Raw genomic sequence first — 20,443 nt, forward strand, 5'->3', positions numbered from 1 at the left:
GCGAGTGCTCTAAGCATTTGGCTCTCTTTTTCCTATCCTTTTGACCACTTGCTCATATCTTTGCCGGCTTCCGCTGCACAAAAACTTGAAAATGAAACCAGTTGTAACGTTATCCATGGTTACTTCCGTAAACAGTGCGCTGCGCGTGACATCCTGATGTCATTGTTATTGTCCTTCTGCAAATGCGGGTCTGTTCAGGGTGGAATGTTCACAATGTAGGTCACATTTTAAAAGTAATGTGAACTGCCAAACAAAAAAATCGGATCTGTGTAAAAAATCTGAATTGAGCTTCAAGATCTGCCGTGTGAACGAAGCCTTTGTTATAATCCAGCATATCACCCCTGCCAAATGTACCTCAATCTACCATCATTTGTACATGATAATTGAACTCAATTTGTTTGCAACAAGTAATACAATGCATGACTGCATGCATACAATGATTATTATTTATTTATCAAAGTTAACAAACGTCATATGCGCAAACTAAGAATGAAGATGTTGAAATAACAATCAAAATAAAACAAAGAATTTACTTTCCTCCAAAATAAAAATCCTTTATTGATACAAACGACACACTTTCTTATACATTGTTCTGGAAAAAAAACAAAAAAACACATCCCACACACCCAAAGCTACTCTGACCAGAATTGTGAATTTGACATCTGACATTTAAATTTGTCCTTCCAGTCATTTCCAAAAACAATATGTGAAAAAACTACACAAATACATCAAGTAAAACATTTAAAAATAAAAATGTCTAAAATTACAAGCAAATTATTAAATGAGCAAGCAGTTCTCTGGGCCTATTGGTACTGTATAATGAAAATAAAAGAAACATTTCTTAGCCAATAACTCCCCCTAGTGGTCAACATAGCCTTCACTGTTTGACAGAAACAAGCTAATAACTGAACATGAACGTCAGGGCAATTTAAGAACTCAAAAGCCAGTCACTACGGATAAAGCTACGGTTTAAATCAAAACATAAAGAACTCATCATTGGCTGCATTCACTCCAGGTTTGGTGGTGGTGGGTGGGGTAGGATGTAAAGGGTAGGATGAAGAGGATTAAGATATAAAATAAAATATACACAAGAAGACTAAAGGCCGATTTAAAGTTCTGCGTAAAGTCGACGCCGTAGGCTACGCGTAAGCTTACGTAGTCCCGCGTGACCGTGCGTAGCCTTGACGCGCTCCTCTCAAAAAAATCTAAGTACGCGTCAGCTCTGTGATTGGTCCGCTTGGTAGCATGATTCAGACTCTCTCGTCGGCCAAAATGCGGAAGCATGATTCAGACTCTCTTGTCGGCCAAAATGCGGAAGCCATGATTTTTCTGTAATTACTTATTAATAAAGATTTAAAAAATTATGATAACCATCGTATTATCTTAGTTTAATGTTATTTCAATGCATCATAGAACTTTTATTTACAACAAGCATAACAAAAAGATCGCTATTATGCCGCTTTGAGCTTTGAGCTCCGTTGACTTCCTAACCGGAAGAGGCACAGCACAGGGGCAGGGCTTGACATTAAGCTTTTTCAGGTACTTGTCCTTTGGACAAGTGAACTTATCTTTTACTTGTCCTAGAGCTCAAGTTACTTGTCCAAATCCAAAGATTTAGAAAAAGCAATAATATGAATAATAATATATTATACTCTCACCGGCCACTTCATTAGGTACACCTTTTTAACTGCTTGTTAACGCAAATATCTAATCAGCCAATCATGTGGCAGCAACTCAATGCATTTAGGCATGTAGACATGGTCAAGACGATCTGCTGAAGTTCAAACCAGCATCAGAATGGGAAATAAAGGTGATTTAAGTGACTTTGAACCTGGCATGGTTGTTGGTGCCAGACGGGCTGTTGCGTGATATTATAGTGTCAATATGGACCAAAATCTCTGAGGAATGTTTCCAGCACCTTGTTGAATCTATGCCACGAAGAATTATGGCAGTTCTGAAGGCAAAAGAGGGGGTCCAACCCCAAGGTGTGCCTAATGAAGTGGCCAGTGAGTGTATGTGTATGCAAATAACACATTTGACTACTATTGATTTGATAATGATGTATCCTTAATTTTATGTTATATGTATATTTTGTAATTATTAAAAAACGTAACCCCTAACGCAGAAGGGGATCTGACGCAGAACTTTAAATCGGCCGTCAACACTGACCATACCACTGAAACGGACCCTTCGCATTCATTCAGCCTGCCATCGTTAAAAAGTCCAGTTTGTCACTTTGTACCCTCTACAGTTACGAAAGAACCGAAACGCAAGCAGCAGCAGCATCAGACATGGAGAACCATGGAGCACAGGACATCTGTCATTTTGTCGCTTCTTTGGAGAAGGCTTGTGACAGGGATATGGGGTGGTTGGTGGTGGTGTGGGGGGGGGGGGGGGTTGGGGGGCAGATGATTCAGTCTATCTATACTGGTAGTTCATGCTAGGGTCTCCCCTGCCGTAGCCCACTGGGTTGTGGTACGGGGTTGGGTTAGTGCCGTAGCTCTGGTTGGCGCCACCCTGTGTGTCATAATTCGTCTGATTGCCGTAACCTGTGGACAAAAATGATGATGATTAGACATATTGTCTGTAAAACCACACTTTACACTTCTACAGTTTCTCTTGGGAGGATTTTTACTTACTCCAGAATACAATTAAATGTCATGTCTCCCTCATAGTTGACAATGAGCATTTTTCTTATGCCAATCGTTTCAATATCATTGATTCTTGACAGCCATTTCAAATTAAGCTCTTTCCACGAAATCAGAGTTAGCTAGCGAAGCTTGCCATCTAAGCATCTCACCTTCATCATTATTCATAATACTAGCCAGATATCAAATGTAGCTCTTCTAGGAAACCACATTTCCCAGTCATTAAGTCGTTAGCTGCATTTACCTAGCAACAATACTTTGATCTGCTACAAAACGAAGTATTATCACTTATGCATTTTTGGTGAATAAAGTCGCCCCAAATTGTCAACATTGCCACCCATGGCAACGTTGACAATTCGGGGCGACTTTATTCACTCTTGGCACTAAACGAGCTAAGCAACATTGGCCTGGAAGGGCTAGCTCAAGGTCGTCACCTTCGTAGTTGTAGTCCTGGCTGCCTGTCCCGCCGCCCGTCACCTGACTGGGGTAGGCGGTGCTGTAGGGGTATGCTCCTCCCGCTGCTGCTCCTTGGTTCTGATTGAAGTTCTTCTTCGGGCCCTGCTGCCCAAAGCCCTGCTGACCGTACTGATTATAGGCTCCCTGGCCTGGGGGAGGGGTGGCTGGGTAGCCCCCTGGGGTCCCACCGCCAGTGCCCACTCCTGGGGGGCCAGGGAAAGGCGACTTGGACCCCTGGTGCATGGGGGGCTTCTTGACTGGGGCTTTGGGTGCTGGAGAAGGGGTGCCATAGCCTGCATCGTTCGGGTAGTAGGAGCCGTAGGAGCCTTCTGCAGGTCCTGCCCCTGCAGGGTTGGCTGGAGGGGGGCCTCCACCTGTGGTCCCATCCGCTCCACCATTGGCCCCTCCATTGTTGTAGTAATCTGAGAGAGAGGGACGTTAAAAGAGGGCTTTAACACTACACTTCTTAAGTTTTCAACTCTTGTGAATCAAACGTTTTGCAATGGCGCAAGCTTTATCTAATGCATTTTGAAGAAAAAGGGAAACATGTGTTAGTTCCACATTCTGGTATGGGAGTTCACATTTATTTAAAAAAACGAACATACAAAAATGCTGTATTCATTTTCTCCTTCACAACCAATACATAATGTCAATATCAGTCAGTCTTGTGCAAGTGTTAAGAGCCCTGATTCATTCATGCCTAAAATGGTCGCTCACATGTGAGGGAACTGACAGGTCATCACTAGTGGGCCATGCTGCAAAACAGGAAGTATGACTCTTTCCGTCCTAAAAACGATTGGAAACACTATCCCTTTATCACTAACCCCTTACCCCCCCAAACCTTATCCCTACTCTTAACCTTACCCCCTAACCATAACCTTAATTGAAAAGGAAATAGCAAATGTACTCCCTTATCAATTTTGTTGAGACAAGTTTCACTTAAGCATGCATGGCCATAGAGCGGTGACTGAATTGATGAGCACCATGAACACAGTCATTAAAATTAAGACTACTAGCCTGTAGCTAACCATCATGCATCAGTCGCCACTATTTAGCAGTGTTTCAGTTCGAGCTTCTACAATGTAAGAAAAATAAAAGCCAATTAAAAAACAATGTTTGGAAGTGGTTGATAAAAAAAACATTTTGTTTGAAAAATTGAAATTGAACAAGAAAAAAAAGAGAGACCGTTCACAGCATATTATGCAAATTGCTTTTCTTTGTTTTGTGTGTGAGTAAACAACAGTTTGAGACAGAACTCGGAGGATGGCCATAGGATAGACCAGTCCAGCACAGTCTTAATACGGGGCATCCAACAACGGGCAGTTTGGATCACTCCCAACGGTCGCATCTTCACGGTGTGCCATCGTCCCATCAGAAAGACAACAGATCTCCACAAAGCTCTGGTCCAATCAGACTACAGGTGGTGGACTAGGGAAAGTGGGCCTGTGGGGTTTCGTCATATCCAGGTATCCAGGTGCATCCAAGGGTTGAAGGGTGACCATGGAAAACATGCGCTCACTGGTCTCCATCTCTTTAGGTGTTGGGACATAGGCGTGGGCGTTGGGGGGGGGGGGTAGTGGGGGGCGGTGTTGTGACGGGAGTTCATGTTGCAGGAACACTATTAAGAGTTTTGTTTTTTCTCCTCTTTCTCTACGTTTTGTTTTGATTTAAAGATTGGGATGATCTATGTCACAAACTCTTGGTAGCCATAGCAGTCTGAGACAAAGTCACCTAAAGAGTGAAACAGGGCAGAGAAGGAAAAAAATAAAATTAGATTGGTTTTGTTTGATTGATTTTTTTTTTTCTGCCATAAAAAAGTGGCACTTTCGTGACAATGATTCCACGGGTCAAATTGTTGGCAAACAGTTTTTTTTTCTGTTGAACTTTTAGATTTCTCTGCTCCTGTCACACTCAAAAAGGTGTCTCCTCAGAATAGGCTGCAGGGTCAGAGAGGGTCTCTCATAAGAGTGTGGGCTGTCAAAAAGTGATAAATCGAGTCCCGTGGCTTAACAAAGCAGAGAAATGTAAAATCTTCATCACCGAAACCAGCAACAACAATACTCAGGTACTACGGTTAGGTACTGGTTAGTTCTGTGGTAGTCCTGACAGTTTTATGATGACATGTTCATTTGGCTATACTCTCTCCAAGACATCACAGTAAAGTAAGGTTCTTGTTGCGAGTATAGATCTATGAAGAGCTCGTCCCAGGTCTCTTCGGCCGGCTTCTCCGCCAGCACAAGCCTCCTCCGAGAGAACTGATCCATGTGGTGCTCTCAAACCAAACTAGGGGTCAGTTTCACAAAGTGTCATAGCTAAAGTAGTACTTTTATTATCTCTCTGGAAAATCCAGACCCACTCCTCTCCTCCTTGGCCAGCAATGTTCATCATTTAATGAATTTCGTTGATCTGCAAACATTGAGTTTACAATTGTTACTCTCTGCCGGCTTTGCTTGCGACTGGGTTGCGCGGAGAAATTAAGTACTACTTAAGCTACGAAGCTTTTTCGAAACTGGTTGGAGTGTTAAATGAGCCAACTTGAGTGAGGTCCTAAAATGTCTCAGGGATTGAAACACTACCATGTAAACAGCAGTATGGACAGGTTAGGGGGAAATCAATACTCACTATATCCTCCAGAGTTTGCGTTGTTGTTCCCGTATCCATAGCTGCCATAGCCTCCTGTGGGATGACAAAGCAAATTGACTTTCTTGTTCGATGTGAGATTACCCATAGTGGTAGAATATAAAACTATGGGTTACTTCTCCCCAAAAATTATTTATCATCTCATTCAATCAGGTTAATGAATAGGTACATTTGAAGATATACCAACTAACCATCATTGTTTTCATTATTAGAATATCAGAATTGTATTGTCCATCTAAGGATGGATTTGAATGTTTCTTTTCTTTCTTTTTACCTTGGGCAAATCCCCCACCGTTGTTGAACCCTCGGCCCCTCCCCCGGCCTCCCCGCCCTCGTCCTCTGCCCCTGGGAGTGGCTGCCGGGTCACCAGCTGGTCCGCCCATCATCCCAAAGCCTGGAGAGTTCTGTTGGGAGGGACATGAGAGAGAACTGATGTGATTAAATAAAAAGAACTTGTGCACCAGATAACTAAATCTCTGCATTTTTTTCAGTCAATATGAATCGTTCAGAGTTTTGATGTTGTATACAGAAGTATACAAGATGCACTATGTACAGTATGTGATGGGTCTCTACAGTAAACTGATGATGTTGGATTTTGAATCTAATTATCTGAATTTGAAAATGGCACACATGGTTCAATGTGATGCTTATTACTGCAAACCTGCCCAGGGAATAGGGATGGAAATTGGCTTTCTAGCGAAATCTGACTGACATTGATGTGTAAACAGAGGTTATTAATGTGTACACTCCCCAGTGTCATCTAAATTGCTTAATAGATAAACTGCAAAATAAAATAAAAAAATCCATATACATTTAAATTAAAATAAAGATACCAACATTATCTTGGTAAACTATGAAGCCCCACCAGTGACAAGATGTCTGATAGAAAGGGACAAAGTATATCTGACAGTCTAGCATGTGACACAACAAAGACTGGTTACCATCGGTGGGAGTTTCTTCTTCTTGGCTGCATCTGTCACAGAGCCTTCTGGGAAGAGTTTCTCCAAGGCTGCTAGAGCAGCATAGGCCTTGGCCACCTTCTTATTGGAGCCTGTGCCCTGGAACTTCTGTCCATCTATCTCCACCTGAGGGAACAGGGACAGACCGGTTCATACACAGACAGACGAGCGTTTTAGGCTAATTCTATACAAAAATGTTCTTTGTGAAAGAGTATAAAACTCAAGAGGCCTACAGCTGAGAGGAGTACTGACCTCCATGATTCCTGAGTGACCCCTGACTACCACCACTGACCATTGAGTGACCCCTGACCCCCCAGAGGCCTACAGCTGAGAGGAGTACTGACCTCCATGACCCCTGACCCCGAGAGGCCTACAGTTGAGGAATACTGACCTCTGACCCACTGACAGAGCAGTACTGACCTCTGACCCACTGACTGAGAGCAGTACTGACCTCCATGACAAAGCGTTTGTCGTGGCTGCCCCCGGACTCGGAGATCAGCTCATACTTGAGGCCGCGCCTCTTCTCGTTCAGCTCCATCACCGGGTTCTTCCCGTGTTTGGTCAGGATGGGGCCCTGCTGGCGGGCACTCTGTAGGACAGAGGAGAGAGAGAGAGAGAGAGAGAGAGAGAGAGAGAGAGAGAGGATTTACACTACAAACATTTAGTAGTGGAGGAGGGATTCGTGGTCAAACAACGAGAGAAGAGGTGCTGCCTTCAATAAAAAAACAATAGTAGAAGAAGTGTGACCCTCTCTCCCTCTATGAACATTTATAGTATAACCAGACAACAACAACAACAAAGTGGAACAGAATCAGACCTGGCATACCCCCCCCCAAAACATCCATTACACTGAGCTGTGCTCTGCAGTAACTAAACTGACCCAATTCCACAGCTCAATTCATTGACTAAACAGTCGATCCTAAAAGGCCAGTTCAGATCAATGATCGTTTTAAAACTTCGCTGAGAAAAACTCTTAGCAGAGAAGCAACGATTAGCAAAGCAAAGATGAAAGATAATTCAGGCCGCTGCAACTAAAAGCTGGACTTTCTAATGGTCTAGCCCTGGCCTTACCTCAGCACTGTCTGTGGCCCTGGGCTTACCTCAACACTGTCTGTGGCCCTGGGCTTACCTCAGCACTGTCTGTGGCCCTGGCCTTACCTCACTGTCTGTGGCCCTGGGCTTACCTCAGCACTGTCTGTGGCCCTGGGCTTACCTCAGCACTGTCTGTGGCCCTGGCCTTACCTCAGCACTGTCTGTGGCCCTGGGCTTACCTCAACACTGTCTGTGGCCCTGGCCTTACCTCAGCACTGTCTGTGGCCCTGGGCTTACCTCAACACTGTCTGTGGCCCTGGCCTTACCTCAACACTGTCTGTGGCCCTGGGCTTACCTCAGCACTGTCTGTGGCCCTGGCCTTACCTCAGCACTGTCTGTGGCCCTGGCCTTACCTCAGCACTGTCTGTGGCCCTGGCCTTACCTCAGCACTGTCTGTGGCCCTGGCCTTACCTCAGCACTGTCTGTGGCCCTGGCCTTACCTCAGCACTGTCTGTGGCCCTGGCCTTACCTCAACACTGTCTGTGGCCCTGGGCTTACCTCAACACTGTCTGTGGCCCTGGCCATACCTCAGCACTGTCTGTGGCCCTGGGCTTACCTCAACACTGTCTGTGGCCCTGGGCTTACCTCAGCACTGTCTGTGGCCCTGGCCTTACCGCAACACTGTCTGTGGCCCTGGGCTTACCTCAACACTGTCTGTGGCCCTGGCCTTACAACACTGTCTGTGGCCCTGGGCTTACCTCAACACTGTCTGTGGCCCTGGCCTTACAACACTGTCTGTGGCCCGGGGCTTACCTCAACACTGTCTGTGGCCCTGGCCTTACCTCAACACTGTCTGTGGCCCTGGCCTTACCTCAGCACTGTCTGTGGCCCTGGCCTTACCTCAGCACTGTCTGTGGCCTCTGCAGTAGCCGCTCCCGTGGCTGCAGCGGCTGCAGCGTCTGTCTCTGCGGGCACGGGGGCGGGCTTCACAACCTCCTCCATGGCGGGTGCCACCTCCTCTTGTTTCACTATCACTTCAGCAGTCTTCAGCTCCACACCTGTGGGCAGGCCCATATCCTGGAGGACCTGTAAGGACAGATGACTTACAAGTCAAGTAAGGCACGAGGGAACGCCGAGGTAGAAGATCCATCATCACAATTCAGCCCGAATTCCATCCCCGAAATACAAGGCAGAATAAAATCATTTACTCCCACATACCTAGTCATACTAGTCATATACCCATTATGGTTGAAGATACTTTTACAATTAAAACGGGGGGGCGGCAAACCTGGTAATATAGGTGCTAAATAAAGAACCAGCACCATAGAGCTGCTCACCTTGACGGCTACGTGAAGTTTGGCAGTGCGCTTGGACGGGCCCGAGGCCTCGAAGGTCTTGCCGTCCACCTCCACGGCCATGGTGAAGACGGGCACGTGCACCGGCCCCGTCTGGGACAACAGGCGGTAGCCCAGGCCCGGCTTCAGCTGGTTCAGCCTCATCAGAGCGTTCATGGCCTGGGGGGGCTCAGTCTTCTCATCTGGGGCTGCGGGGGGGGCGAGGATAGAGATGGATGGGGTGAGAGAGGGAGAGATGGATGGGGTGAGAGAGGGGGAGATGGATGGGGTGAGAGAGGGAGGTGGATGGGGAGAGAGAGGGAGAGATGGATAGAGTGAAAGAGGGAGAGATGGATGGGATATGAGAGGGAGAGAGAGAGGGGAGTGAAGACAATTAAAAGGAGTACATTTTAAGTTATATTTCTCATCAGAATCCCATCCACCATAAGTATGGGTCCTATTTTGGGTCCATTACTTTGTGCATTACAGCCTCATAGATATCCTAATGACAAACTTCTATTTACTTCCTGGAATAGTGATTTGATGGTGCACCTACTACCACTACTGCACACTTTAGCAGGTTTGTTTTAACTCTAACTGCCAAAAATTGGCTACAAAAGGAGGATCATATTTGGTGAAAAACGTTGACACAATGAGTTAAGGACAAATCTTTGTCACGTTTTGGATCCCTTGTGTCCCCCCCCCTCCCCCCCTCCTCGCCTCCTAATCAAAACACACTGGAGGAGATCGATGGTGAGGAACCTCCGACATGGACACCTACATTTCTTCTGTAGCTTTTTCTTCTTCTTATTTGGGCTTTTGTCGTCCCCGCCTTCCTCTTCCTCGATGGGCCTCTTCATCGGCGGGGCGTAGGTTGTACTGGGGGGGATTTGGACTGCAACATAAAAACCACGGGGAATTAATACTTTGGCCTGTTCTCCCATAGCCCAGTACAGTACTATCGGGGGGCGGCTGTTGGAGGTAGAAATGCATGACAATGAGCCCGTCCTCCGATTTCTACCCCCACCGTCCTCCCCTGCAGTACAGTACAGTCAGCCAGTACAATATAGTACTGTATGTAAAGTACAGTAGGTCTGCAGCCAGACTGGTGTACCTGTGTAGTCGATGGGGGTCTCGCTCCTGGGTTTCCTGGGCATTTTGGAGGGAAGGGGGTCCATCCCAAGCACTTTGTGAAGCTGTCCGAAGGCAGACAGCCGTAAGGCATGCTAAAAACAAAGAAGAAAACAAATGAATCAGTCGCATGCGTTATGCGCACACACACACACACACACACACACACACACACACACACACACACACACACACACACACCTCTCTCTCCTGGGTGTTGACGCTCACCTGTGCACTCTGTGTGATGTCTTCTCTCTGCTGGCGATCCAGGTGGCCAATGGCATCTGTCAGCTCCTTCTCACATGGATCACAGATCCCAGCACCATCTGGATGATTTAGATAGATTATTTTAAAAAATAAAGACACAAAATGATATATCTCGCTCCAACAAAATGAATATTTCTACTACATATCACAGACATGAGGCCATCTTCCACTCCAGAGTACAATCTCCTGGGAACGGCAGCCTCTGAACGGCAGAGCGAGACGGCTCCATTTCACAACCTTGTTTGTAGACTATGTTACACACCCGAAGGTAGTAACAAATATGGGAGTCCACACATGTGTTTAAATTATACAATTAAAAGTTTTATTTAAGTAAAGGAACCAAAATAAACTAAATAACATGTATATGATTATGGATAAGAATCAGTAGTGTAGGCCATGAGTGAATGGTTGTATAATGTATGTTGTAATGTGTAAGAGGTGTATGGATGTATGTAGTGTAAAACTGAAAGGCCCCAAAACCAGGTACCCAGAGACCTTACCAACAAACCCCCAAAGGAACCCAAATCATAAGGAAGGAAGAGAGCAAGAGAGCTGAGGACACCCATCTCATATATATATATCCCCAGCTCCCCAAACCCAGGTGACACCACTCAGCCTAACGACCCACCCACTCTGCCCAGGCTCCAGCCACAGCCAATATGGAGGCAGAGTGGGAGGCGTCACCCCCCCCCCCTAAAAAACATGGTTCCCCACTATACTAATCAAATAACTAAATCAACAAAACACAAGCTCAGTCCTTTGTTTGATTTTTTCAAGCTCCAACTGAAACATCAACAGCTCTTTCTGTTGTTCAAACGTTAACGTGGTGAACACACCAGACTGAACTTCCTCCGTTGGTTTGAGAACACCTCCCACTACCAACCCAGATTTTAAACTGGCCATGACATCTTCCTTTAGTCTTTTACTAGGAATTTCAATCTCATAATGTTCCGCAATAGACAACAACTGGTCCTTAGTACACCGATCCAATAGTTCTACTGATGGGGACCTCACACTCCTCTATAATTGAGGCCATAGTAACCTATGCAACCAAAGAAAAAAAAACTAAATCACAAACCCTAACACTGAGACCATCAAACTGCGATAACCAAGTATAAGACAGACAGCCCACTTTACCTGGAACTTCCCCAGCCCTAACTTAAAGATAACTACCTAACTAACTAACTCAAACCCTAGTCTTCGTGCCGCTACTGGTGGGAGGTATTTATGCACTCAATCCCAGTGGGCAGAAGAGAACACTGCAAAACAGCGCCCCCTCCTGGACCATGGACGTGCCCCTGAGACAAATGCTCTACCCACGGTTGCAGCCACACTAAACCACCCAAGACAAATTCCCCTATTGGGAACAAGCCATCTATACCTAACAGTGGATTTAACGGTTCCTACCAAGTACACTGACTATCCCAACCAAGTATCGCAGTCCAACAACCTCAACCAAACAATACTTGACTTATAACTAAACCAACAACCTTAAACCTAAAGGAAATCTGGGGACAAACAATCTACTCTTCCACAACCAAACTCCAACAAAACAAACAGAGGAGAACAAATGAACACATGTGAAACTCCCAACACTGGCAACCAATTAACCTACTAATTAACCAATCAATTAACCAAACAGCAAACCAAAACCAAAGAGAGCCAAACAGCTCTCACAGTAACCCAAACCAAAATTGCCAGTAAGAACCAATCAACAAACCAAGCAAACCATAAAAAGGTCCAACACAAAATGACGAGCCCCCAATTTGTTACACACCCGAAGGTAGTAACAAATAAGGGAGTCCACACATGTGTTTAAATTATACAATTAAAGTTTTATTTAAGTAAAGGAACCAAAATAAACTAAATAACATGTATATGATTATGGATAAGAATCAGTAGTGTAGGCCATGAGTGAATGGTTGTATAATGTATAAGAGGTATATGGATGTATGTAGTGTAAAACTGAAAGGCCCCAAAACCAGGTACCCAGAGACCTTACCAACAAACCCCCAAAGGAACCCAAATCACAAGGAAGGAAGAGAGCAAGAGAGCTGAGGACACCCATCTCATATATATATATCCCCAGCTCCCCAAACCCAGGTGACACCACTCAGCCTAACGACCCACCCAGCCCAGGCTCCAGCCACAGCCAATATGGAGGCAGAGTGGGAGGCGTCACAACTACTTTATTATTACTTTATTTATTCTACCATCAGTTTGGCAGAGATTCCTGGCTATGGTTCATCATAGCAAAACACATCTACGGTTGATCACCTGACGGTGCTTATTAGTACAAGGTAGGACAAATTGATTAATTCTATGAGGCTTTAATAATAATGTATACTTGTGTCACATCTCGTTCCTGGACAGTGTCCTTCTCTTCTCTCTGTGACCATTTACCTGCCATCAGGATTCCAGAGGCTAGACACTCGAGAACTCTCCGCAGAGCTTCGCCTGCTCCCATAGGCCGGTTCCCTGTGCCAATTGCTTTTTCACACAGCAGCTCCAACGGCTATTGGGGGGTGGAGGAGGAGACAATTTGTTAATGGAAGGTTTTCAATTTGTAAAAGGAACTATGCCGGACTGGAGGCAGTAAAGCTAGCCAACATTTAGAACATGATATACGGTGCATTGGTGTTTAATTAAATGCACAAAGGCCCTCTATCACAATAAATAATTTGTATGGTCAGTAATGCTAATGGACTTGGCATTTGGCTAATGGCGTTTTCAAAAACACACAGCACCGGCATATTAAATCATCAAAACCTGACGGCTTCAATTTCACTGACTTTCTCAAGAAACCTCATGTGTCAGTTCAGCTGAGTCAGAGGAGAGGAGGGGAGGGGAGGGAAGGGGGCAGGCATCAGGCATCAGACCCAGCCGGGGGAGGAGGAAGGGAACTTTAGAGCCATTTGGCAGATTGCTGTTTGGCAGTGGCGGTGACTCACCCAGCCTCGCAGAGGCGCCCACGTGGGGACGCGGGAGCACAGGTCCCTCAGGATCCGGATGACGATGACGCAGGACCTCAACCCGTTGGCCCTGGCCTGAAGACACAAGCAGGGAGGGGGCGGGAGGAGGAGGAGGGGGGGGAGGGTGGAGGAGGAGGAGGAGAGAGTGTAAGTCAAGGAGAACCCACAAAGATGGATAGCTACACGAAGAAGAAACTACACATCAAAAAGCCACACAGACTTGAACCGCTTTGCTTTGTCATTATTTTGTATTGCTTCCTAAATATGATTTGTTTTGACTTTTTTTTTTTTTTTTTTCAGCCGGTGAGGTTATCATTGTATTAAATGATCAGCTCCGTTTGTGGCGATATGTGAGTAACAAGCAGTTACGATGATCAAAAACACAACAATAGACATAATGAGTAATGTCCAACCCAAAGGAGGAGGCTGTTGTGGAATAATTGTGCTTCTTGCAGCAGAGCGGATCTTTGACATGCTTATGACTCAGATTTTGACTGGAAGGAAGAGGGGGTCAAGGGGTCAATGTAAAGCTCAATGCCAACAGAAAGGTAGGAGAACAAGTCTTGGTGTTCTACTCAGTTTGGTGATGCCTTTCATGTAGATCTATGGGTTATCTAATAGGCTACGCTGGGCCAGTGAGGGTTAGAGAAAAAAACAAACGCAAAACAAGGTGCAATATTCCTTTTCTTAAGGCACACAGAAAGCTGAAACACAGCCAGAGCATGGGAGGAGTTGAAGCTACAACATAGTCTACAAGAACAGGCTGGAGAGATGGAGCGCTTTTACAGTTGAGAGCCAGAGATGACACAGTTCACAATACTATGATGATTACAAGTATCAATCAACATAGTCCACTAGAGCAAAACAAGTCAACCTAGAGGGCTGGTTTCCCTGACAGAGATTAAGACTAATCCTCAGACTAAATTGCATCTTCAATGGAGATGGAATTTCTATTGAAAATGTTATTTAGTCTAGGACTAGGCTTAATCTGTGTCTGGGAAACAAGCCTTTAGGCTTCACACAATAGATGATACAGAGAAAAGGTGCTCCAAGAGTAACTTTTGTGATCACACCAAAGATTGATATTTCAGAAATATTGCACCTAGTTAACCTGTTAAGTTAGTCCCACATCTTTATCTTAGTAAAGAATCTGAATTAAGCAGCAGTTGTAAACAATGGTAGTTTTGGGAATTGTTGAACTTGAGGGGGCTGGGGGGCTATAAAGCAGCAATGAACATTTTTGAATGACACTGCAATAAAATGTGTTAAGTCAGCAAAGCAACTCTACAACCAGGGTAATGACAACGGTTTCCTCAGAAATGCTTAATCAAAAAGAAACCCATCGTATAGTATAATACAGTATTACTACTACAGATGACCATAGAACATTTAAAAAACGAAATAAAAAACACAGAAAAATGTCCCAAATCATAAAAAACACAGCGTCCCCCAAAAACCAAACCCAAAAAAAACACAACTCATCAACTACTACTTGAAGACAAATAAAGACAAGATGCAAACCTGGAACCACTTTGCGTGGCGAAGAGACGCCAAGGCAGTAAGGCATTTCTGCCTGTCCAGAACATCCGGGGGATCGTTGATGACTGATAGCGTTTCTATTGGCGGGTGGAATAAGAACAACAAGGTACAGTTTGACCAAGGGGGGTTCTGTCACGCGGCCAGGGGGGTGCAGGCAGCTTTCCCACAACCTCAGGCAGGTTAGGGGGAAGGGGAGGGGGACCCCTCCTCTGGTGGGGAACTAAGTACAAACCGCTCTCAACCTCCCCGTGAACATGGAATTATATGTAATAGAAATGTGACTAAACAAACCCACTTTGTGGAATGTGGTGGACTTCAGTGTTATCAAGTGGGTTGTTTCTCCCATTACAGTTATGTGTGTGTGTGTAACACATGATGTATATAGTCTTGGGAGTAACTACTGCTATCAAAAAGGGAGGTCATCTCCATGTTAGTTCAGACTCTGTGTGCCCCAGGCCCGTTTAACCGGCGCCGGAGTTCATTGATGTCACAATGGGAGGTGGAGCCCCTCCCCTTCGCCCCTATACTGGGTGAAACTGCTTAGCCCCTTTCCGAGACAGAGAGCGTCCAGTTGGTCAAAGGTCCAGCGTCCCTAAAAATTGACAAACTAGAAGGCTTGACAGAGAGAATCAGAATTGGAACCACAGGCAGCAGTTATCAGATGCACAAAAAAGGGGGTATCAAAACAAGTCCACACTGCAGCAAAACTGATGGCCTTTCAAGACCCAAAATGGGCTCAGGTATCGACACAGTGTTACAGATAAGGCTGGGTTTGTACTTAGGTAGTGGTACCTAGTACTGTAGACCGAACCTCTTGTTTACAGCGAGCGTCCAAAGATTATATAGGCCACCGCCATGCCTGACCTCCATAAATATTCATTCCATTATTGAATTGAATGTTTCCAAAGTCCATTCGTTCAAAATAAAAAAGGCAACCCTTCAAGGACCTACAAAATATGAAATAATAAAGACCCGCAGCCCAGTAGTTTTGACTTATCCATGGATGTTGTTCCCGTGATTTTGACTGTGACTGGGTGAACATGACATTCAGCCATGCAGAGTCAAAGAGCGCCCCCCCCCCCCCATGCGTTATCTGTAGCTCTGTGTCATCATCATCATCACCCCTACGGAGGAAGATCACAGTCAATAGCCCACCGTTGGGTCTAGTAACCAGAATGCTTGACAAACACTTTGTGCCACTCATTTTTGCTGCAATGCAAACCGTTCATCGTCGTTCAGTAATACACATGCAAACAAAGTGGTGTTTTTTTTTTTTTTTTTTTTTTTTTAAGTTCTCAGTAAGCCTTCATATAGTTGGTGTCCATAGGGAACAGAATACCATGTCTTTTCCAGTCAGTAGCCCATCTACTCTAGCTTCCTATACTGTGTATTGGGCCATCAAAATGTACATCACATTACATGGAACCATGAGAGAGAGAGAGACTAAAGAGCTATAAGCATAGCATGGTGTTTCATTACGAGACAGTTCCTTCACATCCTCTAGCTCCATTGAAGGCCCAATAAACAATATCTGTCTTGTCTGGCTGCCTGCCTGTCTGGTCCTCCCTGCCCAGGGGGGGGCCGCTAATGAAGCCTCTTCCCCTGCATGGGAGCCTACCTCCGGAGGCCAGCTTCTCCACCTCCTCACGGACCAACGGGGATGTCATGTGGATGGTGAGGGTAAGAGGAGGCTCCTTGGTGCTCTTGATAGCGATGGTCGCCTCGCTGATGGACTGGGTGACCTCGTACTTGTCCTCGGTGATGGACTGCGACAGGGGGAGAGAGTTTGTCATGTGAGCTGTGTTGCAGCAGCTGTAGCGCATACAAGGTTGAATCCTAACAAATTAGCCAAAGCAAAAAGTGAGGCCCTGTTTGAATACAGAGGAGCCTTTAGGGGACAGGAGGTGACTCCTACGAACCAATTCAATTTCACACAAGACTACTTGTCCACTTATCTCAAACTCACCTGTGCATGACTATGAATCTATTGTAAGCTTTAGCCACAGATGAGAATCATGACAAAAAAGAATATCTAGAAGAAGAAAAAAAATCCAGCAAATTAAATGCTGGTGGATAAATGTAAAAAAATTAATTAAAAAATGTACGATTAATCAGGGAACAATCACATCCTGGAATAGCCAACCAGACGGGTGCGCTCACCTTGAGCTGCACAGCCAGGTTGTCTCCAACCTTCTTCAGCAGGACGGTGGTGGGCTTGTCCTTACACAGCAGGACCAGCTCCAGGTCCAGGTCCCCCTTTAGCAGCAGGCCCTTAGCCACCAGTCCCACCCTCATCACCCCACGCAGGGAACGTGTGGCCAACTCCAAAGACTTGGGCTCACTAGCAGGAGGAGGAGGAGAGGAGGAGGAGAAAAACATGCTGCAATGCAGAATTGCATGGTATAAGACAAACTAAGTTGTGGCTCTAAATTGTCCATCTAGGGTCTGAAGTTAAGTACAGTATTTGTATGTCTCTCTTGAACGTTTCCTCAAGTGGCTGACCGTGACATCGTGTTTTAATATCATGTGACTGAGGCCTGAATAAACAAAATTCGACTTACCTCTCCTTATCGGTCTCGATGGCGTCCGGGTCCGGCTTGATCGTCACCACCACCTTCTCCTGCTCGTCTAGCCAGTCGGAGACGGCTTTGAGGGCGCGCTCCGTGTGGGACACCATGTTCTGGACGCCCTCCAGCTCCTCCTGGGTGGGGTAGACGGCCGAGTGCTTGGACATCACATGGCGGTCGTCGTTCATGAAGATACGCATGGAGCGATGGCGGTGAACCGGAGGAGGCTGGCGAGAGAGGGAACGGAACATGTAGTTCTTTTAATAATAATAATAATAATAATAATAATAATAACAACTGATTGCCTTTCTAGACTCTCACCCCTCATGTCCACCAATAAGAAATTACAAAGAAAAAAAGAGTGTTGCGTCCCAATTCTTTACCCCATTCCTGAAGTGTGCATCTAGGCAATGCACTTCTGTGGATTTTAAAGCATTGGACTGGTATCCAACACCTGTTTACACCAATTCAAACACCTTGTGGTGAAAGGCACAATTCAGAAAAAGGGTGGAGAATTGGGTTTGGCCAGCGACTTCCGTTGGCAAGTCTGGCGCTGGTCAGACATCAAAGAGATAAGTGGATTAGTTAGTAGGGACAGTGGTTGAATTAGGTCCCAAAATAAGGACAAACACTCTGCTAGCTAATTCAGCAACGATCTGGATTACGCAACCACAGGGCCCAAGGCTTCCCTTGAGACAGTTTCTTTGGCTTACTTTCCCGAATAACAAAGGGGGTACCATGGCTGCTTCGCAGGACCTTCTCTTGTCGATCTTGAGCGTGGCAGTGAATCAGAGAACACCAAAGCTGCTCCTTGTTTCTGCAGAAAGAGATCAAATACAGTTTTTTGGGTTTAAAATGGGCCAACCACAACAAAGAGATCGACAGGTTCCCCTGGTAGTAGGCTAAAGACAGATTTCTCTGGTAGACAGTTCCTCTGTGGCTCAGTTGGTACTAGAGCATTGCGCTAACAACACTTACGTTGTGGGTTACGTTGAAGGTTTGATTCTCGCTGGGACCACATATACTGAAAAATGTATGCACTCACTCACTGCAATGTAAGTTGCTTTGGATAAAAGCATATACAATTTGTTGTTAAATGTACCAACAATTGCTAAACGGGCAGAGGGGTTACAGGGAGAATGTCTGCTTCTTAAGCACTTGAGGAAAAAGAACACAGTAAAAGAAAAAGATGGGCTCAAACTGCAGGCAATTTTGCATCAGATTACTGTGCTGCTCCAACCTCATCAGCAACCAGGATGTTTCTGCACCACAAACCTGTTACAGGCCCAATATTGACATTGTTGCTTTAGTAAACCGAGTGAGTACTCATTGTAAACTTGTCTTGGGAGAACACAGTATTACTGATGACATGTGTTCCTTCAGTATCTCAAATAACGATGTAAAAAGCTAGACCAGTACCACTGCCCGGACGTGGAGGGGGTGGAGATTGGCACATGGCTGTAGCATTCTTCTCAAGGGTGCCTTAGTTTTACAGTAACAGCACTCCGATTCACTCTGTTTTATTCATGTGTGTTCTACAAATAACACAGCAGTGAGATCTCAACAAAAAACATGTCCCTTACAATACCAAGGTCTAGCCTCAAATACCAAACAATCTGACTAAAAACAATCCATCACAACACAATCAGGCTGGACAGATCCCCACACTCACTGTGAATGTAACGATCCCTATCCATGTGTATGGATAGATGGTTCAATTTAACCAATCAACCTCAGTTAATGTTTCATTACTTTTCACTTTGTAGTCAGCAGCAACATATATTTCCACTAGAGCATTGTAAACAAACGGTTTGCAATTGCGATTCTTTATAAAAATGTTGTCTATTTTCCGCATATGCCGGTTGAGTTCCACGACAATAATCGATCAGCGGAGAACATGAATCGTGCAGTGTGAGTGTCAAATACCCAGGTCTTCTTATATAATACTAGGGGGGGGAGACAAGCCAGGCAAATTGTTGACCACAGCACTGCCCAGCCATAATAATTGGGACAGCATCTCACCCGAATCAACAAGTATGTAGTTCAGCTCAGTATTAATAGCCGACCCCCAGCTTCCCTCGGGGATGTAGCTGTAAAATGATATGATCTTAGTGAATAGGCTATTTCAATGGATCACAAAACATCTACGCCCACCCTGTTAGCTGACCTGGGTGTGTGTGTGTGTGTGTGTGTGGTTGCCCTGGCCTGATAAACCACATCAATCGTTACACACACAGCCGCCATTTTAATTTCAATCTTCAGCTCAATGCGCCAGTCTCACCAGTCTGGAAAATGCCCCCGGGGGCACGTTCAGAGATTAGGACGCAACAACACAATCAAACTATCTATTGCAACATATCCAATGCCGCTTTAAAAAAACACACGTGGTCGGCCCCCCCTGGCGATATGATCACCGTGGCTAGAGAACTTGGAGGATATTCCACACTCGCCATCTAGATAGTGTAGCCAAAATGGTCGTGACACACGATCGAGTCCTCAAATTGCAGCCCAGTTACACCCCATCGTAAATGGCTCAACGAAGCAGCTCACTGTTTTACTTGAAATAATAGTTTGCGAAATATGTACAAGACAAAAAAACAAGATCGATCAACTAGGTGTTTTATTCATTTAAACGAGTCACGCTCGAGGTGAACGAGGTGCCCCAATGAACAAAGAGGATAGCTAGCTCGCTAGCTAGCGCAATACAACTCGCACAATTAACATCACCGCTTTATATCGTAGCTACAATGTCCGTCCCTCGATCATACAATTTATTTCACACATTATAATCTAGTAAACATGATCGATGAATACAGAAAAATCGTGCTTAGATCGATTTTACATACCAGCACAGCAACGTTCCAATGCGAGGAGATGTGACCAATGGCTGCTACTTTG

The 20,443-nt window shown here is 45.3% G+C and overlaps 1 protein-coding gene across 2 annotated transcripts; it reads right to left on the reverse strand.

The window, feature by feature from the left end:
• Positions 1-542: 542 nt before the first annotated feature.
• On the reverse strand, positions 543-20,443 carry ilf3b (interleukin enhancer binding factor 3b). 2 transcript variants are annotated; one of them, XM_080524538.1, is made up of 19 exons: positions 20,392-20,443; positions 18,259-18,362; positions 17,540-17,772; positions 17,139-17,319; positions 16,597-16,744; positions 14,961-15,055; positions 13,419-13,514; positions 12,871-12,982; positions 10,429-10,526; positions 10,184-10,295; positions 9,851-9,964; positions 9,073-9,278; positions 8,636-8,821; positions 7,155-7,292; positions 6,686-6,829; positions 6,019-6,148; positions 5,727-5,780; positions 3,083-3,526; positions 543-2,549 (listed from the first exon to the last, which is right to left on the reverse strand). In XM_080524538.1, exons 2-19 carry the CDS (start codon positions 18,283-18,285, stop codon positions 2,419-2,421), a joined length of 2,649 nt encoding a protein of 882 aa, XP_080380664.1. In that variant the 5' UTR covers positions 18,286-18,362; positions 20,392-20,443; the 3' UTR covers positions 543-2,418. The 2 variants fall into 2 exon arrangements, with proteins under 2 accessions (XP_080380664.1, XP_080380665.1); XM_080524539.1 differs by lacking the exons at positions 543-2,549; positions 3,083-3,526 and adding an exon at positions 3,632-4,835.

The sequence above is a fragment of the Nansenia antarctica genome (assembly GCF_963989245.1).
Source record: "Nansenia antarctica genome assembly, chromosome: 2".
In the NCBI taxonomy this organism is placed as follows: domain Eukaryota; kingdom Metazoa; phylum Chordata; class Actinopteri; order Argentiniformes; family Microstomatidae; genus Nansenia; species Nansenia antarctica.